The following is a 19,978-nucleotide window of genomic DNA, read 5'->3' as shown; positions in this document are numbered from 1 at the left end:
ATTTATTTTTCGGTTAGGTAAGTTGATTATTATTTAGATAGTTCCTTTTGTTTGTTGTTTTGGCACTAGCTCATTCTGAAGTTATATGCTCCATTTTTGTTATATTTAAATCAAACATATATTTTTTAATAAACATCATTGTAAAATGTTTAACTTTGTATGTGTTGGCTGTTTGGGATGGGACGAGGAGGAGGGACCTTTCATGTTATGATCTGGCCACCCCTAGACGGGTCGTAACAAGTTGAACAAAATAGGTTTTGTCTAATCTTGAATTGAAAAAGTATTCATTCGCCATCAACTTTCTCACATTTAGTCCAGCCACAAACTTCAATTCGTTGTAATGTCAATGTTTATGCAGTAGTGGATTGGTTATATATATATTTTTTCATAAATAACAACCTAATATATTTGTTGTACACTTGAATTCAAACACACAAAATACGCCTTTTGTAGAATCACCTTCTGGGGCCACTTTAACTGTAAGTTTGCTCCCATGTCTCTACCAAATTTATATATCTAGATCAAATTTATACATCTAGATTTGAAATTTCCAACCATCTGTTTTGTTGTTCTTGAAAGCTCTCTGGAGCTCTATCCGAGCTCAATGAGATTGGATAGAGAGCATCAGTAAAGTGATCATTTACCTTCAAGTCAGATTCTGCATTCATACTGGGTCAATTCAATCCACTGAACATGCTTTGATCTAGACCATCAATACTCTGACAGGATGTTTAGGGTTGTTCTGCTTGAAGCCCAACCTCTTTTTTTGCAGGGTTTCCCTTTATTAAGCTCCAGATGTTCCGCAGCTCCTCCAGAATTTCATTGTGCCTCTTTCTAGGCTGCTTCTCTAATTTTTTATTTTTGGGGGGGGGAGTTCAGGTAGATGGCTATGTCTTGAAGTTGTGCCGTGCTAAATTTTCAAAAAATGGATTGAACAGTGCTCTCTGGGATGTTTAGTGCCTGGGATATTGATTTATAACCTAATGATGCTTTAAACCGCTCCATAATTTTCCAGTTACTGTGTCTGCTGTGTTCCTTGGCCTTGATGATGCAGTTTGCTCACTAATGTTCCCTAATAAACCTCTGAGGCCTTCACAGATAAATTGGGGGGGAAAAATTGCCCACATAACAATCAGATGACTTTTGAAGAAATCTGGTTGTGTTGAACACTATGACGATGTTTTCACAGCAGATGGGCCTTAATTTATTCCACAATTTTTCTATCCTAATTTGCAAAATAAAAAACGTTTGAAGATCATTCATGATTTTTCTCCTACTTCACAATTCAACGAGTCAACAGAATGAAAAGAAATACAACTAAAGCAGCAATATGACCTCTTTTCTAAGCCTCAATTTTTATTTGATAACAAAAATTGCTCTTCTTGGTAAAGAAGAAATTGTATTTATGTATGTAAAAATTAAAAAATGCTATAAACCACAAGAACTAAGATGTTATTTAGCCTACAGAGATTGAGGGTCGGGTCAATTGCAGCTGATTGCAAGATTATTGCAGGGAACCAAAGTAAAATAGAATTATAATAAATTATATTAAACAAAATCATAAAAACAGTTAGGCACAGTGACGGAGAGCTGATAATCTAGACTTATTTTGTAGATGTATGACCCTTCCTCCATGTATAGTAAGGTTCTAGAGTTAAATTTGAAGCCATCTGTTCCTTAACTGAAGCGTCGCCAAAACTGGGTCATCCAGCAGGACAATGACCGCAAAAATAAATCACGACTGAATGCTTGAAAAACAAAAGATTGATAAATTTTAGTCCAAATTACTTAAAATTTATAATTTGTTTCTTATTATGTTCTCTTCAGACTTGATGAAAGTGTTACTACGACCACACTCCAGCTGAGAAGTCGAACACCAAGATCCAGTCAAAAGGTCAAAGTGTTTTGTGTGAACCCACCAGGGAAGTTTCACCACAGGTTACAGAGGAGCTGACCTCAGACTCAAATCACCAGCAGCAGATGAACAAGTGCAGGAAGACACAGCAGGAGTCCAGGAAACAGGAAGAGACTGCTTACAGAGAGCAGTCTGTTTTGAACGGCGTGGGAGGCTCTCTGAAGAAGTGGACATCTGTTTGAAAAGAACTGATAAAAACATGAGACTACTTCCAGAGAGTTGCTTTTTCTCTGTAAATAATCCAGAGTAGCTAATTCATCTGACAGAAGGGCAAGTCACAAAAGATCATTGCTGAAAAAGTATATTCATAAAAAGCTTAATGGAAGAAAAAAGTGTGGTAGGAAAAATGGGCAACAGAGATAACCACAGCCTTCAGAATTTGTCTCGTCTGTAAACTATAATCACAAAAGATTACAAGAAAATAAAGACTTGAAATATCAATGTCCATGTGAACAAATTATCAGCATAAACACCCAAAAGCCTGGATTTTAATCTAAACGTTACTCTATCATGGCTTTGTTATTATTTCCAAGATAAAAGCAGTTGCCCCTCACAAATTTCTTCAAATAAATACATCTAAAAATGAGCCACTCTTCTGAATATCTCATTGAAAGAAGTTGATCTACGCCTTTGATCTTTTTTTTTTTGTCTGACTAGTGGCTTTAATTTTTTTTTTCTAGATATGGCAATTGAGGCATAAATAAAAATTAATCTACCTCTTTTGGCATTCCCAAGACATTACTTTTGCATTCGGCAAACGTATGTTTTCAGACATTCCACCAGCTGTTGCTTTGATCAACATAATCCATTACTCTGAGTCCCCAGAATTCAAATTATTAATGCTCTAGCAGGAAAATAATTAAACAAAATGCAAACAAAGCATGGGCAAATATATTCACAAACATGCTGCAATTTCAGATTAAATGTTCGGAAATACAAAAAATATCGTGTACAATATTCCATAAAACGTGTGTGTTATGCGTCTTGGTGAAAAAATGGGAGTTTGTTCCTGATTCCCGGTCGATATTTGTAAAGAAAATATTTGCAGAGAAGAGGTAAAAATACACAACTTTAATTAAACCGAATGAAAACTGGTCTTAAGAAAACATTTGTTCTATGTGCACACGCTGGCCAGCATTTCTCATTCTCGTGTCAATAAACTAGCGGTGGTGTTGAGTAACATGCCGTGTCTGCAGAGCTGGCTGAGGTTGAGCCGTGATTGGCCAGTCACGGTGGGTGTTTCCGCATTCCGTACGGAGCTGACAGCAGGAGCGCAAGTTGTGCAGAGGTAGTCGCGTCTTTGAAGGCATCTCTCGAGTCATTCCCAGGGGATAACAAGACCAAAGCCAAGGGGCAGGGATGCCTTACATTTTCATCAGCACGCAGATCCGACTGGTGTGTATATATCCCACATAAATAACTCGTGCCTTGCTTTTACAGAAGCATTGCTTGGATTGGAGATTGCAGGATTTGTTTATTTAGCCTCTGCGGCACCCAATGTTTTACTTATCAATCATAGTTGTCACTTGAACCTAATATTTATCTGGAGGCCTCTTATTTTCTGCATGCAGAGGAAAACAGACAAGCCTCCCTAGGGTATGGAGCTCCAACAGTGGCACAATTCAAACCATAGTCAAATTGTTAAGTTAAATTTGAAAACAAATAACTGTTAATTTATTAAATACACTGCTGGTGAATTATTAGTTTTATTTTTGAAATTGACATGTAGCTATTTCTGTATTTAAATAGTTATATAGTTACTTTCTGGATGAATGGATCAGCACACATACATTTTCCCATCACAGTCACAGAGCAAGTCTCCTGTGAATATAATTGGTCAAGCTCTGCAGGGTAACCAATGAAATGTTATGTGGGTTTTTTATTGGGCGAGACAAAAGTTTGAATTTTTCACAGTGCACTGCAGGGTACAAATGGCAAAATAATTGTTCTTTTATACAGTTTTACTGACTTAAAATTTTAATGAGTATTAAAATTCATTTCAATGAATTAGAGTATCATATAAAGGTTAATTTATTCTGTTAATCAGTCCAAAAAGTGAAACTCATTTATTAAATAAATTCATCGTACCTAGATGGATGTAATTTCAAGTCATATTCTTAACAACAAATGAAAACCCAAAATGTAATTTTCTAAAAATGTTTTCAAATTACATAAGACCAGTAAAAATTATTTCTAATGTCTTGCTCTTGACAAAATCAAACAAATTATCTGCAGGGTTTAGGTAAGGCCAGCTTACTGACCAATCAGCACAGTAAACACCTGATTATCAAATCAGGTGTTTGTACTTTTGCCTGTGTGCTCTGCTGCCGAGTCAGCTGGAAAATGAATGCAACAACTCCATTAAGCTTGTCAACAGAGGGAAGTCCTCTGAAAAGTCTCCCCAAATCGTCACCGACTGTGGAAATCTCATACTAGAAATCAAAAAACTCCTGTGTGGCTCTCCACTCTTCCACCAGACTCTGGGACCTTAATCTACAAATAATATGTAAAGTGAACTCTAATTTGAGGAGAGGTCTTTGGACCACTGAGCAGTAGGTTCTTTAGTCAAGCTCAAAGTCTTTTTATCTGTCTCCCTTGGGGAACAAAATGCCTTGGACAGAGGGATACACCATGCAGACATATTGTACAGGTAAAAGCCAGTAAATTAGAATATTTTGAAAAACTTGATTTATTTCAGTAATTGCATTCAAAAGGTGTAACTTGTACATCATATTTATTCATTGCACACAGACTGATGCATTCAAATGTTTATTTCATTTAATTTTGATGATTTGAAGTGGCAACAAATGAAAATCCAAAATTCCGTGTGTCACAAAATTAGAATATTGTGTAAGGGTTAAATTTTGAAGACACCTGGTGCCACAAACTAATCAGCTGATTAACTCAAAACACCTGCAAAGGGCTTTAAATGGTCTCTCAGTCCAGTTCTGAAGCCTACACAAACATGGGGAAGACTTCAGATTTGACAGCTGTCCAAAAGGCGACCATCGGCACATTGTACAAGGAGGGAAAGACACAAAAGGTTATTGCTGAAGAGGCTGGCTGTTCTTAGAGCTCTGTGTCCAAACACATTAATAGAGAGGCAAAGGGAAGGAAAAACTGTGGTCAGAAAAAGTGTACAAGCGATAGGGATCACCGCGCCCTAGTCAAGATTGTGAAGAAAAACCCATTCAAAAATGTGGGGGAGATTCACAAGGAGTGGACAGCTGCTGGAGTCAGTGCTTCAAGATCCACCACCAAGAGACGCTTGAAAGACATGGGTTTCAACTGCCGCATATCTCGTGTCAAGCCACTGTTGACCAAGAAACAGCGCGAAGAGCGTCTCACCTGGGCTAAGGAAAAAAAGAGCTGGACTGCTGCTGAGTGGTCCAAAGTCATGTTCTCTGACGAAAGCAAATTTTGCATTTCCTTTGGAAATCGAGGTCCCAGAGTCTGGAGGAAGACAGGAGAAGCACAGGATCCACGTTGCCTGAAGTCTAGTGTAAAGTTTCCACCATCAGTGATGGTTTGGGGTGCCATGTCATCTGCTGGTGTCGGTCCACTCTGTTTCCTGAGATCCAGGGTCAACGCAGCCGTCTACCAGCAAGTTTTAGAGCACTTCATGCTTCCTGCTGCTGACCTGCTCTATGGAGATGGAGATTTCAGGTTCCAACAGGACTTGGCGCCTGCACACAGCGCAAAATCTACCTGTGCCTGGTTTACGGACCATGGTATTTCTGTTCTAAATTGGCCAGCCAACTCCCCTGACCTTAGCCCCATAGAAAATCTGTGGGGTATTGTGAAAAGGAAGATGCAGAATGCCAGACCCAAAAACGCAGAAGAGTTGAAGGCCACTATCAGAGCAACCTGGGCTCTCATAACACCTGAGCAGTGCCAGAAACTCATCGACTCCATGCCACGCCGCATTAATGCAGTAATTGAGGCAAAAGGAGCTCCAACCAAGTATTGAGTATTGTACATGCTCATATTTTTCATTTTCATACTTTTCAGTTGGCCAACATTTCTAAATAATCCCTTTTTTGTATTAGCCTTAAGTAATATTCTAATTTTGTGACACACGGAATTTTGGATTTTCATTTGTTGCCACTTCAAATCATCAAAATTAAATGAAATAAACATTTGAATGCATCAGTCTGTGTGCAATGAATAAATATAATGTACAAGTTACACCTTTTGAATGCAATTACTGAAATAAATCAAGTTTTTCAAAATATTCTAATTTACTGGCTTTTACCTGTACACTTCCACAACATCCATGCATAGATTAATAAAGACATTAAAAGCCTAGCCCATGAAGAACTCTTTCCACACTCTCTCTGACTCATGTGTAGCTTAAGTAAAATAATGGAACACTTTTAGTTTGAGGTTTTGCTTTAGGTACTGACTCCAACTTCAGTCAATGCCTCATGTGCGTCTCCCCCAAACTCCTGAATTGGTTTTGCTTCACCGTCCTCTCATGGCCATCAGTTGTATTTGTGCACCTTTTTCTGCCACACGTTTTCCTTTTGTTAGAGTTTTCTTAACAAGTTTGAAAAAGGCACTCTGTAAACAGGAGTTTAACAGTGACTCTCTTTGTAGAAGGTCTCAGTGACTGTCTGCAGGACAAAATCAAGGTTGCCCACTGAGGTGTGGGCCATAACGTGACCAGATCATAGCATTTCTGTATTAAATCTGGTTTTTTCTAAATGGTTATCAGAGAAATTGAAATTTTGGTCTGTGACAGACTGACAATCTGTTAAAGTCCTCATCAGTCCATGCCCACATGAAAAGGTAAGCTGGTGTAGTGAGTGGATGAATTTTTTCTTTTCATTAGCTGTAAGTTACAGAAATTATTTAGATGATGTGATTTATGACATTACATTTAGCTATTCATCAAATAAGTGTATTCAGTTCCAATTTAATTTTATTTGTAGTACATGTAAAAGCAAATTGATTTTATTTACTGTCCTTTTGCACATTTGGCACCTTACGCAGCTTGAAAAAGAAGCCTTTTTTAATGTATTTCTTTCCATTGTCTTAAATACTGTTACACATATTGCATCTGTCTCTGTTTTTTTTTGTCATGCATGTTCATTTCCCAGCCTGCTCAGCTCCAGCAACCTAATTCTCTAGCCTCTGAGTATTAGATCATCTATTTTTAGCCTGCCCTGATATTATTACTGTTTATTATCCTGTACCTGCCAGAGGCCTGCATCGGAGCTATTGTTGCATAAATAATAGCCAGAGACATTCATTTAGAAAATCAAACTGTTGATGGATATCAAATCATTGTTTTTCAGGAGTCTGGTCCAACAAATGTAGGAGACGAATTTTCTGATCCCTCTATCATGAGTTACCTGGGGGCGAGAAAAACAACCATGCTGGGAAACAATTTGTAAGTGGCTGCAAATGGAAACACTTGTGATGCTTTGTGACATGCTGCAGATAAATTTGGGGTTAAAACTATTCTGTGAAACTTCGTATATCTCCGCCATCATCTGACAAAATGAAAAGAGTAATCTCTAAAGGCAATGTTCTAATGCTGACCTCCACAGACATGCAGAGCTGAGCTGGATTGGTGAAAATCTGCTCTCACAGGGCCATATTTCTCAATTTTGACAGTTAAAAGTGGGTGTTTCTTTCTTTTTGGCTGCTAAAGTGCACATATTGACAGCAGAGCTGAGATCAAGTCAGTTGGCTGGAACAAAAAAAGTGTGGTTGAGGAAAGCTTCTGCTCTGAGAGTAAACCATTCAAGGTGATGGGTTACAGAACAGGGAAGTGTTGTCATTGGCAATCTGATTCAGATCCTTCTGGGAAATGAACCAAGGTGTGGAAGGAAGTGAATGAGCACCAGAACACTTAGCAGCCATGCACTTTCCAAGCAGAGTTTACTGAAAGAGAGAAATCCCACATCTGTGGAAGGCAGAATTACTTTGTTTATGCTTATTTTAGTTCTGAATACCATGTGGACGACCCACCTCGCCTGGTGCTGGACAAGCTGGAGAAGATTGGCTTCCGCTTGCTGTCGATGACGGGAGTGGGACAGACGCTGGTGTGGTGTCTCCACAAAGAGTCGGAGTGATTTATCACCTTATAACCTTTTCTACTTTATGTTATGATGTATTTACTACCACAGATGAGAGAAAGCAACTTTAGAGCTGAGGAAATCTTTTCTATAAGGTTTCCGATTGAACAGGTTGCCGGGTTGACGGTATGGTGGAACCACATTCCAGAGATTTTATTGGACCATTTGTTAGTAATGTTGTTTACTGCAGGTGTGTTGAAGTTATTTGTCCATACGAGGTCAGAGAACCTTTCTGTCATGCAGGGAAAAAACTGTGCTGAAAGATGTTTGTATATTAAATTAGCATTTTGTTTATGAATAAATAATGTGGAGATCTGAAATGTTTTTAACAATAAATAATAAATACATGCATTTTAACAATAAGCAATTCATTGTTATCTAACAATAAAAACATTCGTTGCTTCACCTTGTGTAGCAAAAGCATTTACTTTGTAACATCTTGTTACATCACAATCCCAAATTTCAGTGTCATTCATTAGGATTTCATGTTATGCCCTCATACAAAGAAAAATGTCAACATAAAAACTATGGTTTGCTTATGTATTCAACACCCTTTATCCTGATGCTTCTAAATAACATCAGTAAGAAGTAGGATGGAGTCCACCCATGTAATTTAATCTCATAAATGCGTAAATGTAGAGAGTAAAGCACACCTATTTTTCTTAAGTAACAGATTATAAGGAAGAACATTAATAAGAGAAGCAGCAACAGATTTCTGGTAACTTTGGAGGAGCTGTAGATGTTACACAGCCCAGCTGAGATAATTTGTCAATATAACTTTTTAGAATGAGTTTACAGTTGACTACAAGTTACTTAGGGGAAAACAAACCTGTAGAAGAGATGTGACCATAACTGAACGTTCTATCTTGCATACAAAGTGTAATCTGTGAAAGAAAATAAGCACTGTACATCACCCAGATCAACATCTGGTGGTGGTAGCGTCATGCTGCAAGCAAACAGCTAATCAGACCCAAAAGCTGTGTGTAGTGATGAACTTTGATGTGAATCTGCAGACATAAAGACAGTTACAAAGTCAGTCTTTTATTATCTCCAGAGCATTTCCAGGTTTTAAAGACTAATGTCTCAACAAGACCTTGAAAAACTCATCCATGCCTTTATCTTCACGTCTGCCTAAAAAGTCAACCATACAGCTGCGGTTGATTCAGAACGCTGCTGAATATGTTCTCACTGAAGCCAGGAAGACAGAGTCCTTATTCTGACCTCCTGCAGCTCAGAGAATAGACTTTAAAATACTTTTGCTGATTTATAAATCACTAAATGGCTCAGCACAAAAATACATTAAAAAGCTGCTGTTGTTGATTCAACTTTCCACATCACTCGGTTCTTCTGGTTCAAGTCTGTTGTGCACCATCAGAATCATATCCAAACACGGAGAAGCAAGATTTCGTTTTTATGCTATTCTAATCTGGAACAAACCTCCAGAAAACTGCATTGACGACTTGATTCTTCAGCCGGGACAGAAACGCTGGCAGAGGTTCACCTTCAAGCAGGATGACAACAACGTCCAGATCAAAGCAGATTGATTAGAATGACCCAATAAAAATCCAAACATAAACCCACTTGTGGCAAAATATGAAAATTATTCTCTTATTCTTCTGCTGTATTTGAGCTTGAACTGTTTTGTAAAGAATAGTAAAAAGTGAAATGATAATTGTCAACAGTTTCAGATTTATTTTTTTAATTTGGAAAACCATGTGTATGATTTCATTTTCACAAAAATTATAAACCACCTTATCACATGGCCCTGTCACTCAGAATCATAATAAAATAGATCACAGCTTGTCATTTTAATATGACAAAACTTAAACTTTAAAGGATATGGACGCTTTTGTTAGGATCAGCGAGATCAGCATCTTGTAAGCCACCCGTCATGCACAGAACTTGATAAACATACATCACACCCTGAAAATATCCTTTATAATTTAGGATAAGACACTTGCATGTCAGGCATGAAAAAGCCTGCCTACGGCAGCCAAAAAACACTGGGTGGTTTCATTTGAGCCCCGGGTCTGCCAGCGTGTGTTTGGGGCCAGCCCAGATCATTAACCTGAAGCCCAGATTCGTTGCCAGACAAACTCTAACAAGATCTGCTGCCTAATACATGATATAGCTACCTTCTCCAAGTTGAAGATGAAGCAGAGAACTATCATCCTCAGCTAGGATGGCTATGATCCTATGAAGACATTAAATCTTTCCTGAGAAGGATGCTGTAACAAGGTCATCCTCCCCTGCTGGTTTGCATGTAGCAGCAGAAACCACTGTTGGCTTTGGGCAGTTTTGGTGGTGAATGTGTTTCCTGTGATTGTATTTCTTCTGTTGTCATTCAGACAGAGGTGGTGTGTTTCTGATTTTTTTTTTATCACATTGCTGGGGTAGAGGAGAAGGATACACATAAACAAAACCATGTTGTGAGGGGATTTTGCAGGAGGAGAGGAGCAGATGTCTCCCACCCCTAACAGCTGGACGTTGTGTAACAGAGCTATGGAGAAGCAGCGCAGGAGTGGCAGGGGGATGCATGACTGGATTGGTTGTTGCAAAGCTTCCATGTGGCTCCTAAATAACACAATGACAGGACAAAGAGGAGTAGACACACCATTACGCCAGAGAGACAAGGAAAACAGACTGTACTGGCAAGTATGTATGTTCCCAAGCAAGAAGATTCTATTACAAAACTCATGGTGACCACAACAAGGACTAACCGAATGTGTGTCAAAGAATGGTAGCGTGTCACTTAGCAGAGCATAAATAAGCAAAACCTCTGCAGGATTTTGTATGTTGCATAAGATTATTGTGAAATATGTAGGAACAACAAATCAAAATTTGTCAGGGTCAATATCAAGGGGCAGAACACATATTTCAAAATGTGTTCTTTAATTTAGCATGCTCTGCGGCCCGTTTCATGATCCAGCAAAAGCGGAGTTGGAGTGAAAGTGTGCGAATGGCAACCCAGAAGTGCAAAAACACAAATGTTATTGCAGAAAGTTGGCTTTACATCCTGTAAAAACAGAAAATATCAAAAAGTATGGGCCTATGTCCTGAGTAGTACAGGGAGTACTGAGCCTGAGGTGAACAGCAATCAACAATGCAAGACTCCCAACAAAAACAGTTTTCAAATAATCCTGAAACAACAATTGAATGGTTATAGAAAGGATGTGCAGTCCTCTTGTTAAGAGTGTGATGAATGCACAAGAAAAGTGTTTTTGTAAAAGTCTAAACTGCAGTGCTGGTCAGCAATTTACACATACTTGTCATAGGCATGAAAATGCCATCCCTAAAATATAGATTTTTTTTTTATATATACAGGCTTCTGCCATACCCCCAATGCAAACCCTATCAAAAATACAGGGACTTGACACCAATGGAAATCATAACTGTACCATTTTGGATGATAATGGTAACCAAATGTGCTGCCAGAATTATGATAGAAGCTTGTTGATGGGTGTAAAAAGCTCATGGCGTCATTGCATCTTACTAGGGAAAATGTATCCAAATATTAGTGGAGGTGTCTGTATATATTTGGACCTATATGTACAGATTAGTTTAGAGAAAATCCATGACATATTCAAACTTAACATTTATGAAGCTGAAGAATTAAACCCCAAAAACTATGACACATATCCATCCATGCATCATCTATATGCCTCACTGAGTGATAGGCTCTCACTTTTAAGGACAATTTAAAGAGACCAATTCAACTACTATGCATATTTTGGACTGTGGGAGGAAGCTGGAGCACCAAAAGGGAGCCCACACATGCCCAAGGATAACTTGCAAACACTGCAGAAAGACTTCAGGCCAGGATTTGAACCTAGAACTTTAGTACAGTGTGATAATAAAAGAAGAATATGCAGGGTGTATGGGCACACAGACATACCAAAAGTGAAGCAAAAAAAGTAACATTTAACTATGATTGAAATCACACAACTGTTTTGTAATGTTTTACAGAGATTAGCAGCAATTGCCTAATAACATGAGATTAATATGACACAAAATTGGAAAACTCAAACTTAACAATGCATCAAGATATTTTTAATTTTGTATTTCACAATTTGTTTTCGTTCCTGGAAGATTGTCTCATATGTCTATTGGTCACCAGCAGTAGTTGTTTTGTAACCTGCAAAAATTTGTTTTGATAATGAAATAGCCTAAAATGAATCAGTAAAAGATACTGAACCATGTTCAGCATGAAAACAACATGTGTACAACAAAGGATTAATAAAAGCAGCAAACATAATGTCTAAAGTATCAAGCGCCAAAGTTACCGTACATTTTTAGTTAAGGGCTTTGTTGATCATAAGCCCTAATTCAGAGCATATTTTCAAGAAACATTCAAAAATAAATGTTTTGCAGATATCACATGCAAATATTAAAGCAATTAAAGTAGAGCAAGTACTGGGAGCTCAATAAACAGCAACATAAATAACTAAAAGCCAAGGCCTCCTCAGTGAGGCGAGGATATTTGGAAATAGAAAACCAAGAGGAACTATCATCCCAAGCATCAGATGTAAAATGGAGAGCCTCCAGAGTGAGCTTGCTTTTCATCACAATGAACCCACAAGAATTCCATAAAAGCGTACCTAGTGTTCCAATCACAGCCTGATTACTGGTTTAACATGGGGCAGAAATGATTTCCACACAGTCACATCACACGGTCTGTGGTTTGGACTCCCCCCGACTTACCCTAAAGTAGCTGATAAAGTATGCAAGCTACAGGGAAGAAAGATTTGTATATCAAAACTTGTTTGGTACAAGTAATGAGGTAATAACTTGTCACATTTGGCCACATAATGGTTGACTGATGAACATTACATCATGGAGCTATTTTCACAGCTGGTTTTTTTTGCAAAGCCAGGCAAATCTGGCATTTTTAAAGCCCAACAAGAAAAGACTAATTGATTCATGGCATTATGATTCATGGCACCATGATGTGCCATGAATTAATGCTTGTTGGTGTTGCACAGAAAAATAACCAAAACCAAAAGATTTATCTCTGTATGATATGGATGGGATTTGAAAGAAAAGTCAACATTTTTGTGACATCTGACAATCTAAGATACTGAGTATGGTGATATTAGTAAATTTACATATTGTCAAATATTGTAGGTATCTGCTAAAGTTGTGAGGGAAAAAATCTGAATGTAATAGTGAATTTAAATACATTAAAATATTATTGGAAAATTAACTAAGTTCAGTAATTCAGTCCACAAAGTGACACACAAAGTGATAGATTTTAATTACTTATTTCTGCTCATTCTTAGGGCTATGGCTTTTGCCACATAAGCATTTGCAGAAAAACTTGATCTGTCAGTCTTCATGTTTTGAACTGAATTACAAAAAGGAAAATAACTTTAAGATACACAAGACCACTGAAAAATGGATTTTTAAGTCAGAAATTGTCATCATGGGAAAAGATGCTGACTTGACATTTTCCCAGTGGAAAGTCATTGAATCTCTCCATAAGGAACCAATGGAAGGTAATAACTAAAGAAGCTAGGTGATCACAGTTTTGTTTACAAGCATATTACTGGAAAATTGAGTGGAAGGAAAACTGTGAAAAAAAGGTGCACAAGCTGCCAGCAGAACTGAGAGGATTGTGAAGCATATCCAGCAGTGCCAGAGTTGTCGCGTCCTTACAGTAATGATGCAGTAATTTGCCCAACATTTCTGGATTAAATATAACTTTTTAATACAGAAATGAACATTTATGTAATGTTCCAACTTTATGAGAAACAATTTATTTTTGTTTTCTTTAGTTATGATCATCAACATAATTTCAAGCACCATCTCAATGATGCTTGACATGTATCATTGTTTTTAATTAATCATTCTCATATGAGTTTCCCTTTTTGAATTCTTGAAATAAACTTTTCGATTACATTTTACTTGAGATTCACCTATGTGATGATAAAATTAATCCACAGGTCAAAGACCACCCACAAATCATGCTTAATAGATATTAAAAATAAAGAAATCATTATTGGCTAATCTCAGTTTTAAAGCAAGACAGAAAACTGAATTAATAGAAGTTTTATCATTTCAAACTAACAATTACAGAGTTCTCTCTGGCCTTTCTGATAAGCTTTGTGTCAGTAGCTGTGTAGTGTGGCACTACATACAGCAGGTCTAACTTCTCTACATTGCACCTAGTCATACGTTATCAATATACAGGCGAAAACAAGACAAATGAGAATACTGCTTTATTTTATCAAAAGGGTTTATTTTCCACACTATGTTACAATAAAACAATAAAAGAAAAATACAAGAAGCTTTATGAAACTAAAGCTACGACTTTGCAGACTCCTCATCATCTTCTCTCTGCATCTGCTCGATGAGCCTCTGACGTTCGGCAGCCTGCCTCATCCTCATCATCACTACCGTCTCATAGTCGCGCTCATTTGAAAGGGAACTCTACAGAAAACACAGATGACGTATTAGCAAAGCAGAGTTTATTCTAGTTTAGTAGACAGAGTTAAAGAGACAGTTTTTGGTTTGGAATCTCAAAAATCCAAATGAAAAAATATTAAAGGACACAAAGAAAGAAGCATCGTTAGGGTTCAATGGCTGATTTTACAAATGGATGAACAATGGGTGAAGAGGAAAGAGACACTCATCGTAGTTACCAGCATCATGACACTGAGATCAAGTATGAGAAAGTTGCCTAGCAATGGCAATTCTGCAGCCTGTAGTCATCTTACCTAAACATCTGGGCTGGAAAGAGCTGCCCTAATTTTATTGAGTTGAATAAATTTCTTTAAGGGTCAAAATCTGCTTGAGAACGGAGAAATAATCTCATACTGGGATGAATAAAATAATGCATCCACAGGCATTATATGGATATGAATGGACAGAAACACAAAAATCATAAAATCAGTACACTGGCAACAAATGCGAAACAGAAGTGTTTGCATCTTCACAAAGAAAAGAACAACTTTAATTCAGGAAGGAAACCATGTATTAAAGCATTTGTTTGATCCTGATGTGGCACAGATTAAAATCACATTTTGAAAGGAAAGAGTGGCTATTTCTCTGCAGCGTGAGACATCCTTTAGAAGGATTATATAAAAAATATTTTTTGTGCCAAGAAAATGTCTCCTTACCAAGACAGTGAAATGCAGGACAGAGTAGGCGTGTGGGTGCATGCGTTTTTTAGCGGACATGAATGAAAACAACTTAAAGAGAAGATGTAGAGTTTTGTCAATCTGGTCGCTGAGCTGAGACATCTGGAAAGCATCACGGGGACTTCACTATCCATGTGCAGAGAAAGGCATAGGGTAAAATTGAGAAGGAGGAAGAGAGCGGAGGGTCCGTGAAGTTAAGCTGCCCTCCACCCCACCCCTGGGCTGAGGAAAGCTGCTATTATCATTCCAATAATGTGAACTCAAGTCCTTGTCTGGCACGCAACTATGAAATATCACGCGAACGCCATTAGATAAATAAACAACTCCTGCATCTTCAAGCTAAATAAACCATAAACAAGTATAAAAGAGCCAACTTGTCAACATAATACATTCCTCCTCTATCATGCTCTCTACTGGAGACAGCACCAAACTGCGCCCTGAAAGACTGAAGGTCTATAATATTTTACCAACATACAATCCATTAGCGTTAAAGGAATTCTGATCACTAACAGGTGCTATATGGGAAACGTGATGCATCCTTTTCTTAAGATGACCGATGTTTCCTTGCCTAGGGAGTTAACTTGCTATTTAGATGCTCAGCCAGTGCATCACCCTGTAACTAAACACTGATACAGCTTCAATGCTTGCGTGTGTGGGTGTCTGGTGCCGTAATGCCGGAACCCTGCGTGACTTGGAAACCATAAAACACCACCCAAAACCAGGATTTCTAACTCAGAGATGTGTGTTATGACAAACACAACCACTGAGAGGACTGTGGACTTGACAGCAGAAATTTCTTAACAGTCTTAGAAAGTCATGCCTAAATGAGCAATACTAACGGAAGATTTTGTGGAAGGAAAAAGTGTGGTAGAAAACAAGTGTGCAAGAAAGAGATTGTGGCTGGAGTCAGTGTTTCACACAGACATGTCAAGGTTATGGGCTGCATGAGCAACAGTCTATCGGGAAGTTTTAGACCAGTAATTGTTCCCCTTTCCTGATAACCTTGGCACCTGTCCTAGTCAGTATGATAAAGTGGCCCTTTTTATAAGTTTTATGTAATATTAAAATTTTTTGAGACACTATATTTTGTAGGTTTTCAACAGCAGTAAGCCATAAACATCAAAATGAACAAATGTAAACACTTGAAATACACTACTCTGTGTAAAAACAAACCTACACAATTTTCACTTATCTATAAAATCATCTTTTCATTCAAATTCAAATCTTGTGATATGTTCTTATACAAAGAAACAACATGAAGATTAGCTATATGACACTAGCACAGCTGATTTCCCCTAATAGCCCAACTCCTGCCTGACCCCAGAACAGTTATGACATCCCGAACAGCATCAGCTCAGTGAGTCAGCCAGTGTAACACACAGCAGAAAGTCGCTCACACAGCAGGTGGCCACCTTGTTCCCCCAGCACAACTTGTCACATCCACTTCCCATTACACCACTCCTTTTGGTACGTGTGAAGTACAGGCGACTGCATGTGTATGTGATAAAAACAACAAGTTACAGCATGAGTACGATGAGCGCTTCTTGTTAAAATACTTGTCATTCCATGCTGTGAGCACTGCAGCCCGACAGATTACAGAATAATGGATTACTCATTGATACCAGTAGTCATTGGAGAACTTTATGTAGACATTAGCTGAGCCAAGAAGCAACTGGACAGATGTCCAAGACAAGAATGGGGGTTTTCCCCTCTCCAAAGCCTTTTCTGCGTTTCAGGCTAACATTTCAGTCTGTAATGCAGTGTGGTCAGGTTAATCACGGTACTAATTATCTGGAGTGTGTGTGTGGTGGCATAGTGTGTGTTTCTGTTTGTCACAACCTTTGGGTTATGTGATTTATGGGAGTCGAACTCTTGTACACTTAAAATTTAGAAATCTTTTCAGTGTGTGTGTGCCAAATGCTGAAGCAACACAAGAAAGGCCAAAGTGGCATTCCTGCGCAGACGAAACGTAAGCGTCGCTCTCAGCAGTGAATTAATCATCACTCATTATAAAACACAGAAGATATAAAACATTATCCAGTTTCTGTTGGGGAAAAACAACAGAAACACTTGCTCATAATTGTCTCTTGTCTTTATGTGCATCTTGCAAACATTTGACTGTGACAGTCCAACATCTTTTTTTTACTGTGCAAGCCGTGTAGCCAAAGAGAAGGACAAATAGAATTCAAATACTTCAACATAGCACTTATGAAAAATATTATTTGAAGAACAGAATGGCACAAATAGCAAAAAATTAAGGAGACTTCCTCCTGATCTTCTCATGGTACTTGTACCTAATTTTCAGACTAAATGATGATATCAGAGTAAAGGATAATGCATAAATTAAAATTTGATTGTAGCATGACAAAATGTGAATTTTTCCTCCAGAGTAAAACAGGCTGGATTGTAGACCTTTGTTTATAGATTTCAGAAGGCATAAACAGATTATAAATTCAAAAGGTAAATCTTTCAGAGCTTCTAAGCTTTTATGTATGAGCAACAGTGCTTGTGCTCAGCATGTGGTTGTCAGTGGTCAATGTTTTAATCTGAACAGACTTTTGCTATATGGAGTCAGAGATTTCCTTTGGAATCTGTAGAAGTAGAAGAAATAAACAGTGAAATGAAAAATGGCTACAAAGACCTTACCTCCTGGCATATCTCTATTTGATGGATGGGTTTTAAAAAAAAAAATCATAGAAAAATGAAAAGAAGGGCCTCTGCCTTGCTTGATTTCCAACAATGTATTTTTGCAAAATTACGTCTCACATACTTGGGTTCCTGGAAAAGCTCTCTGATTGCAAGATATTCTTTAGTAAAACAAATGAGTTTGTGCAACTGTTAGGCTTCAAATCTTTAACCTGAAGACTGTCAAAAAGGCTGAAATTACAAAAATTCAAAATGTTTCATTGGATTGAAGATTTCTGCTTTTTGTTAACTTGATTCCCTCTTTTAAGCATTTGAATGTGTTGAAGCCAAAATGCCATGATTTAAATGTGGGTTTGTATCCAATAATGACTGCTGAAACATGATATATTATTACACCTGCTTTCCTGATTCTTCTTAAGTAGGGAAAAAAGTTGCAGCATATATGCAATTGACATTTTTATTTAGTCCCAAAGGAATAAAGGTTTTCAGAAAAACTGCTACGGGGTCGCAAAAATCATAAGTCTGATTTCTGTTGCCAACGTCTTAGAAGTTCAATCTAATACATCAGAGTGTGTGTAAATAAAGCCAGGAAGTGAAATGTTTATTTTGATCTAATTCTGATTAAAAGAAAACACATGATTCAATCTTTGGTCCTATCATAAAAAAAACATGACTTTAATGTTGTGGTTGTAGAAGGATTGTCTCAACTTGCCTTTTCATCTGAACCAGGATGACTAAGGTGTGTATCATTCAAGTAAGTTCAAAAGTAAAATACCTCAAGATTACAATCTAAACAAAAACTGGGTCAAGCAGCAATGCATTAAATCAGTATAAATAAAGTGCTTTGAATTACATGATTACTAAATGTAACTAGTGATACAAAATTTTTGGTAACTGTTTTCAGAAATTCTAGGGTGTTTTTCTGTTTTCTCTATTTGTATTCTTTATTTTTGTCTCCCACTTTCATGTCTTGGCTTGTCTGGATACCCTTCTTTCACCTGGAAAATATTGACAAAATTAACAATATCCTGCCCAAGAAACTAGTTCCCTCATGATTAGACTACTGTAATTCTTTATCATCAAAAACTCCCCATCCTCCCCAAAAAATAAAAATATCATCCTAAATCCTGCAGTCAGAAAGATAGATGATATGTATTTTAATTTAAGCTTCTCGATTTTGGCTATTTCTCAATTCAGAAAGAAAGTTACATAAAGCTCTGAAAAACCAAGCACCATCCTATTTTAAATAATTATTTTGTAGCACCTCCCTGCCTTGCTCTGCGGTTTCAAGGCATAATCAGAGGGAGACCTGATGACTAAAAGGGAGACCTTTTAGTCATCTCTAAAAGGGACCTTTAAGTCATCAGGCTCCTCTCCCATGGAGAAAGCTATCTTTATTTTGTCCTTTAGGAGTAGATTTAGGTGTACTGTAAAACGAAGCTTTCAGTTAGAGTTGCTGAATATTCATGAGCTAAGCCTAAAGTTTTATTGCTGGACAAAATACGAAACACTCTTCTTCACTATTATTTTCTTCTTGCTCTAATTTATAAACTACAGTGCAAATGTATTCATGCTCAATATTATCTCAGCATTTTTCAACTTTGGTATATTAAAATCAAAAACTTAAAAAGTCTTAATTGGAGTTTATGTCAAGAAAATTTCCACACAATTCTTTTAAGTAGTCACCTTTATGTAATTTTATCTTGGTGTAAATGCAGCCATTCCATGAAAACCTCAAAGGCTTGCCATAAGTGATCAACTGAATCTGACTGCATTTTATTAGATATCATTCTGATTAAATGTCTGGACTGCAAAAAACTGAATTTAATTAAATTTAGTCTAAATTCCCATCTATTTTGGGTACCACGTGTGTCTTATATAGTGCCATAAGTTGACGTTCGTTGTGAGATGATTCTATTTAAATAAGGAGAACTGAACTGAAGGTGAAGGTGTAGGTCAGTGCTGGACTGTATCCCTCATTAAATGTTTAAATTGATTGCACATTCACTGACACAAACAAAATAAGCAGAAAACCTGCTTTTACCATTTAGAATTTTTGCAATGATCAAAACACTGTGACACTGCAACATTTCTCTATAAACACCTTGAAACGTCAGGTTTAAGCTGTTCCAAGAAGTGAAAAAAGACTAACCTTATCTTCTGTTTAACACTTAATCCCAATCTGAGCATTA

General features: G+C 37.4%; 2 protein-coding genes across 2 annotated transcripts in view; one reads left to right on the top strand and one right to left on the bottom strand.

Moving 5' to 3' along the window:
- The first annotated feature begins 3,138 nt into the window (after positions 1 to 3,138).
- gchfr (GTP cyclohydrolase I feedback regulator) lies at positions 3,139 to 8,406 on the top strand. The gene is made up of 3 exons (XM_028001690.1): positions 3,139 to 3,310; positions 7,216 to 7,310; positions 7,869 to 8,406. Exons 1-3 carry the CDS (start codon positions 3,275 to 3,277, stop codon positions 7,996 to 7,998), a joined length of 261 nt encoding a protein of 86 aa, XP_027857491.1. The 5' UTR covers positions 3,139 to 3,274; the 3' UTR covers positions 7,999 to 8,406.
- Positions 8,407 to 14,201: 5,795 nt separating this feature from the next.
- dnajc17 (DnaJ (Hsp40) homolog, subfamily C, member 17) overlaps positions 14,202 to 19,978 on the bottom strand; it is a 35,988-nt gene continuing 30,211 nt past the window's right edge. The window contains exon 11 of the mRNA XM_028000742.1: positions 14,202 to 14,430. Within this exon, the coding sequence (XP_027856543.1) occupies positions 14,305 to 14,430 (126 nt within the window). The 3' untranslated portion in view covers positions 14,202 to 14,304. The remainder of the gene's footprint in view (positions 14,431 to 19,978) is intronic.

Source organism: Xiphophorus couchianus, chromosome 19, assembly GCF_001444195.1.
Source record: "Xiphophorus couchianus chromosome 19, X_couchianus-1.0, whole genome shotgun sequence".
Taxonomy (NCBI): domain Eukaryota; kingdom Metazoa; phylum Chordata; class Actinopteri; order Cyprinodontiformes; family Poeciliidae; genus Xiphophorus; species Xiphophorus couchianus.
This window is presented reverse-complemented; position numbering and strand designations above follow the sequence as displayed.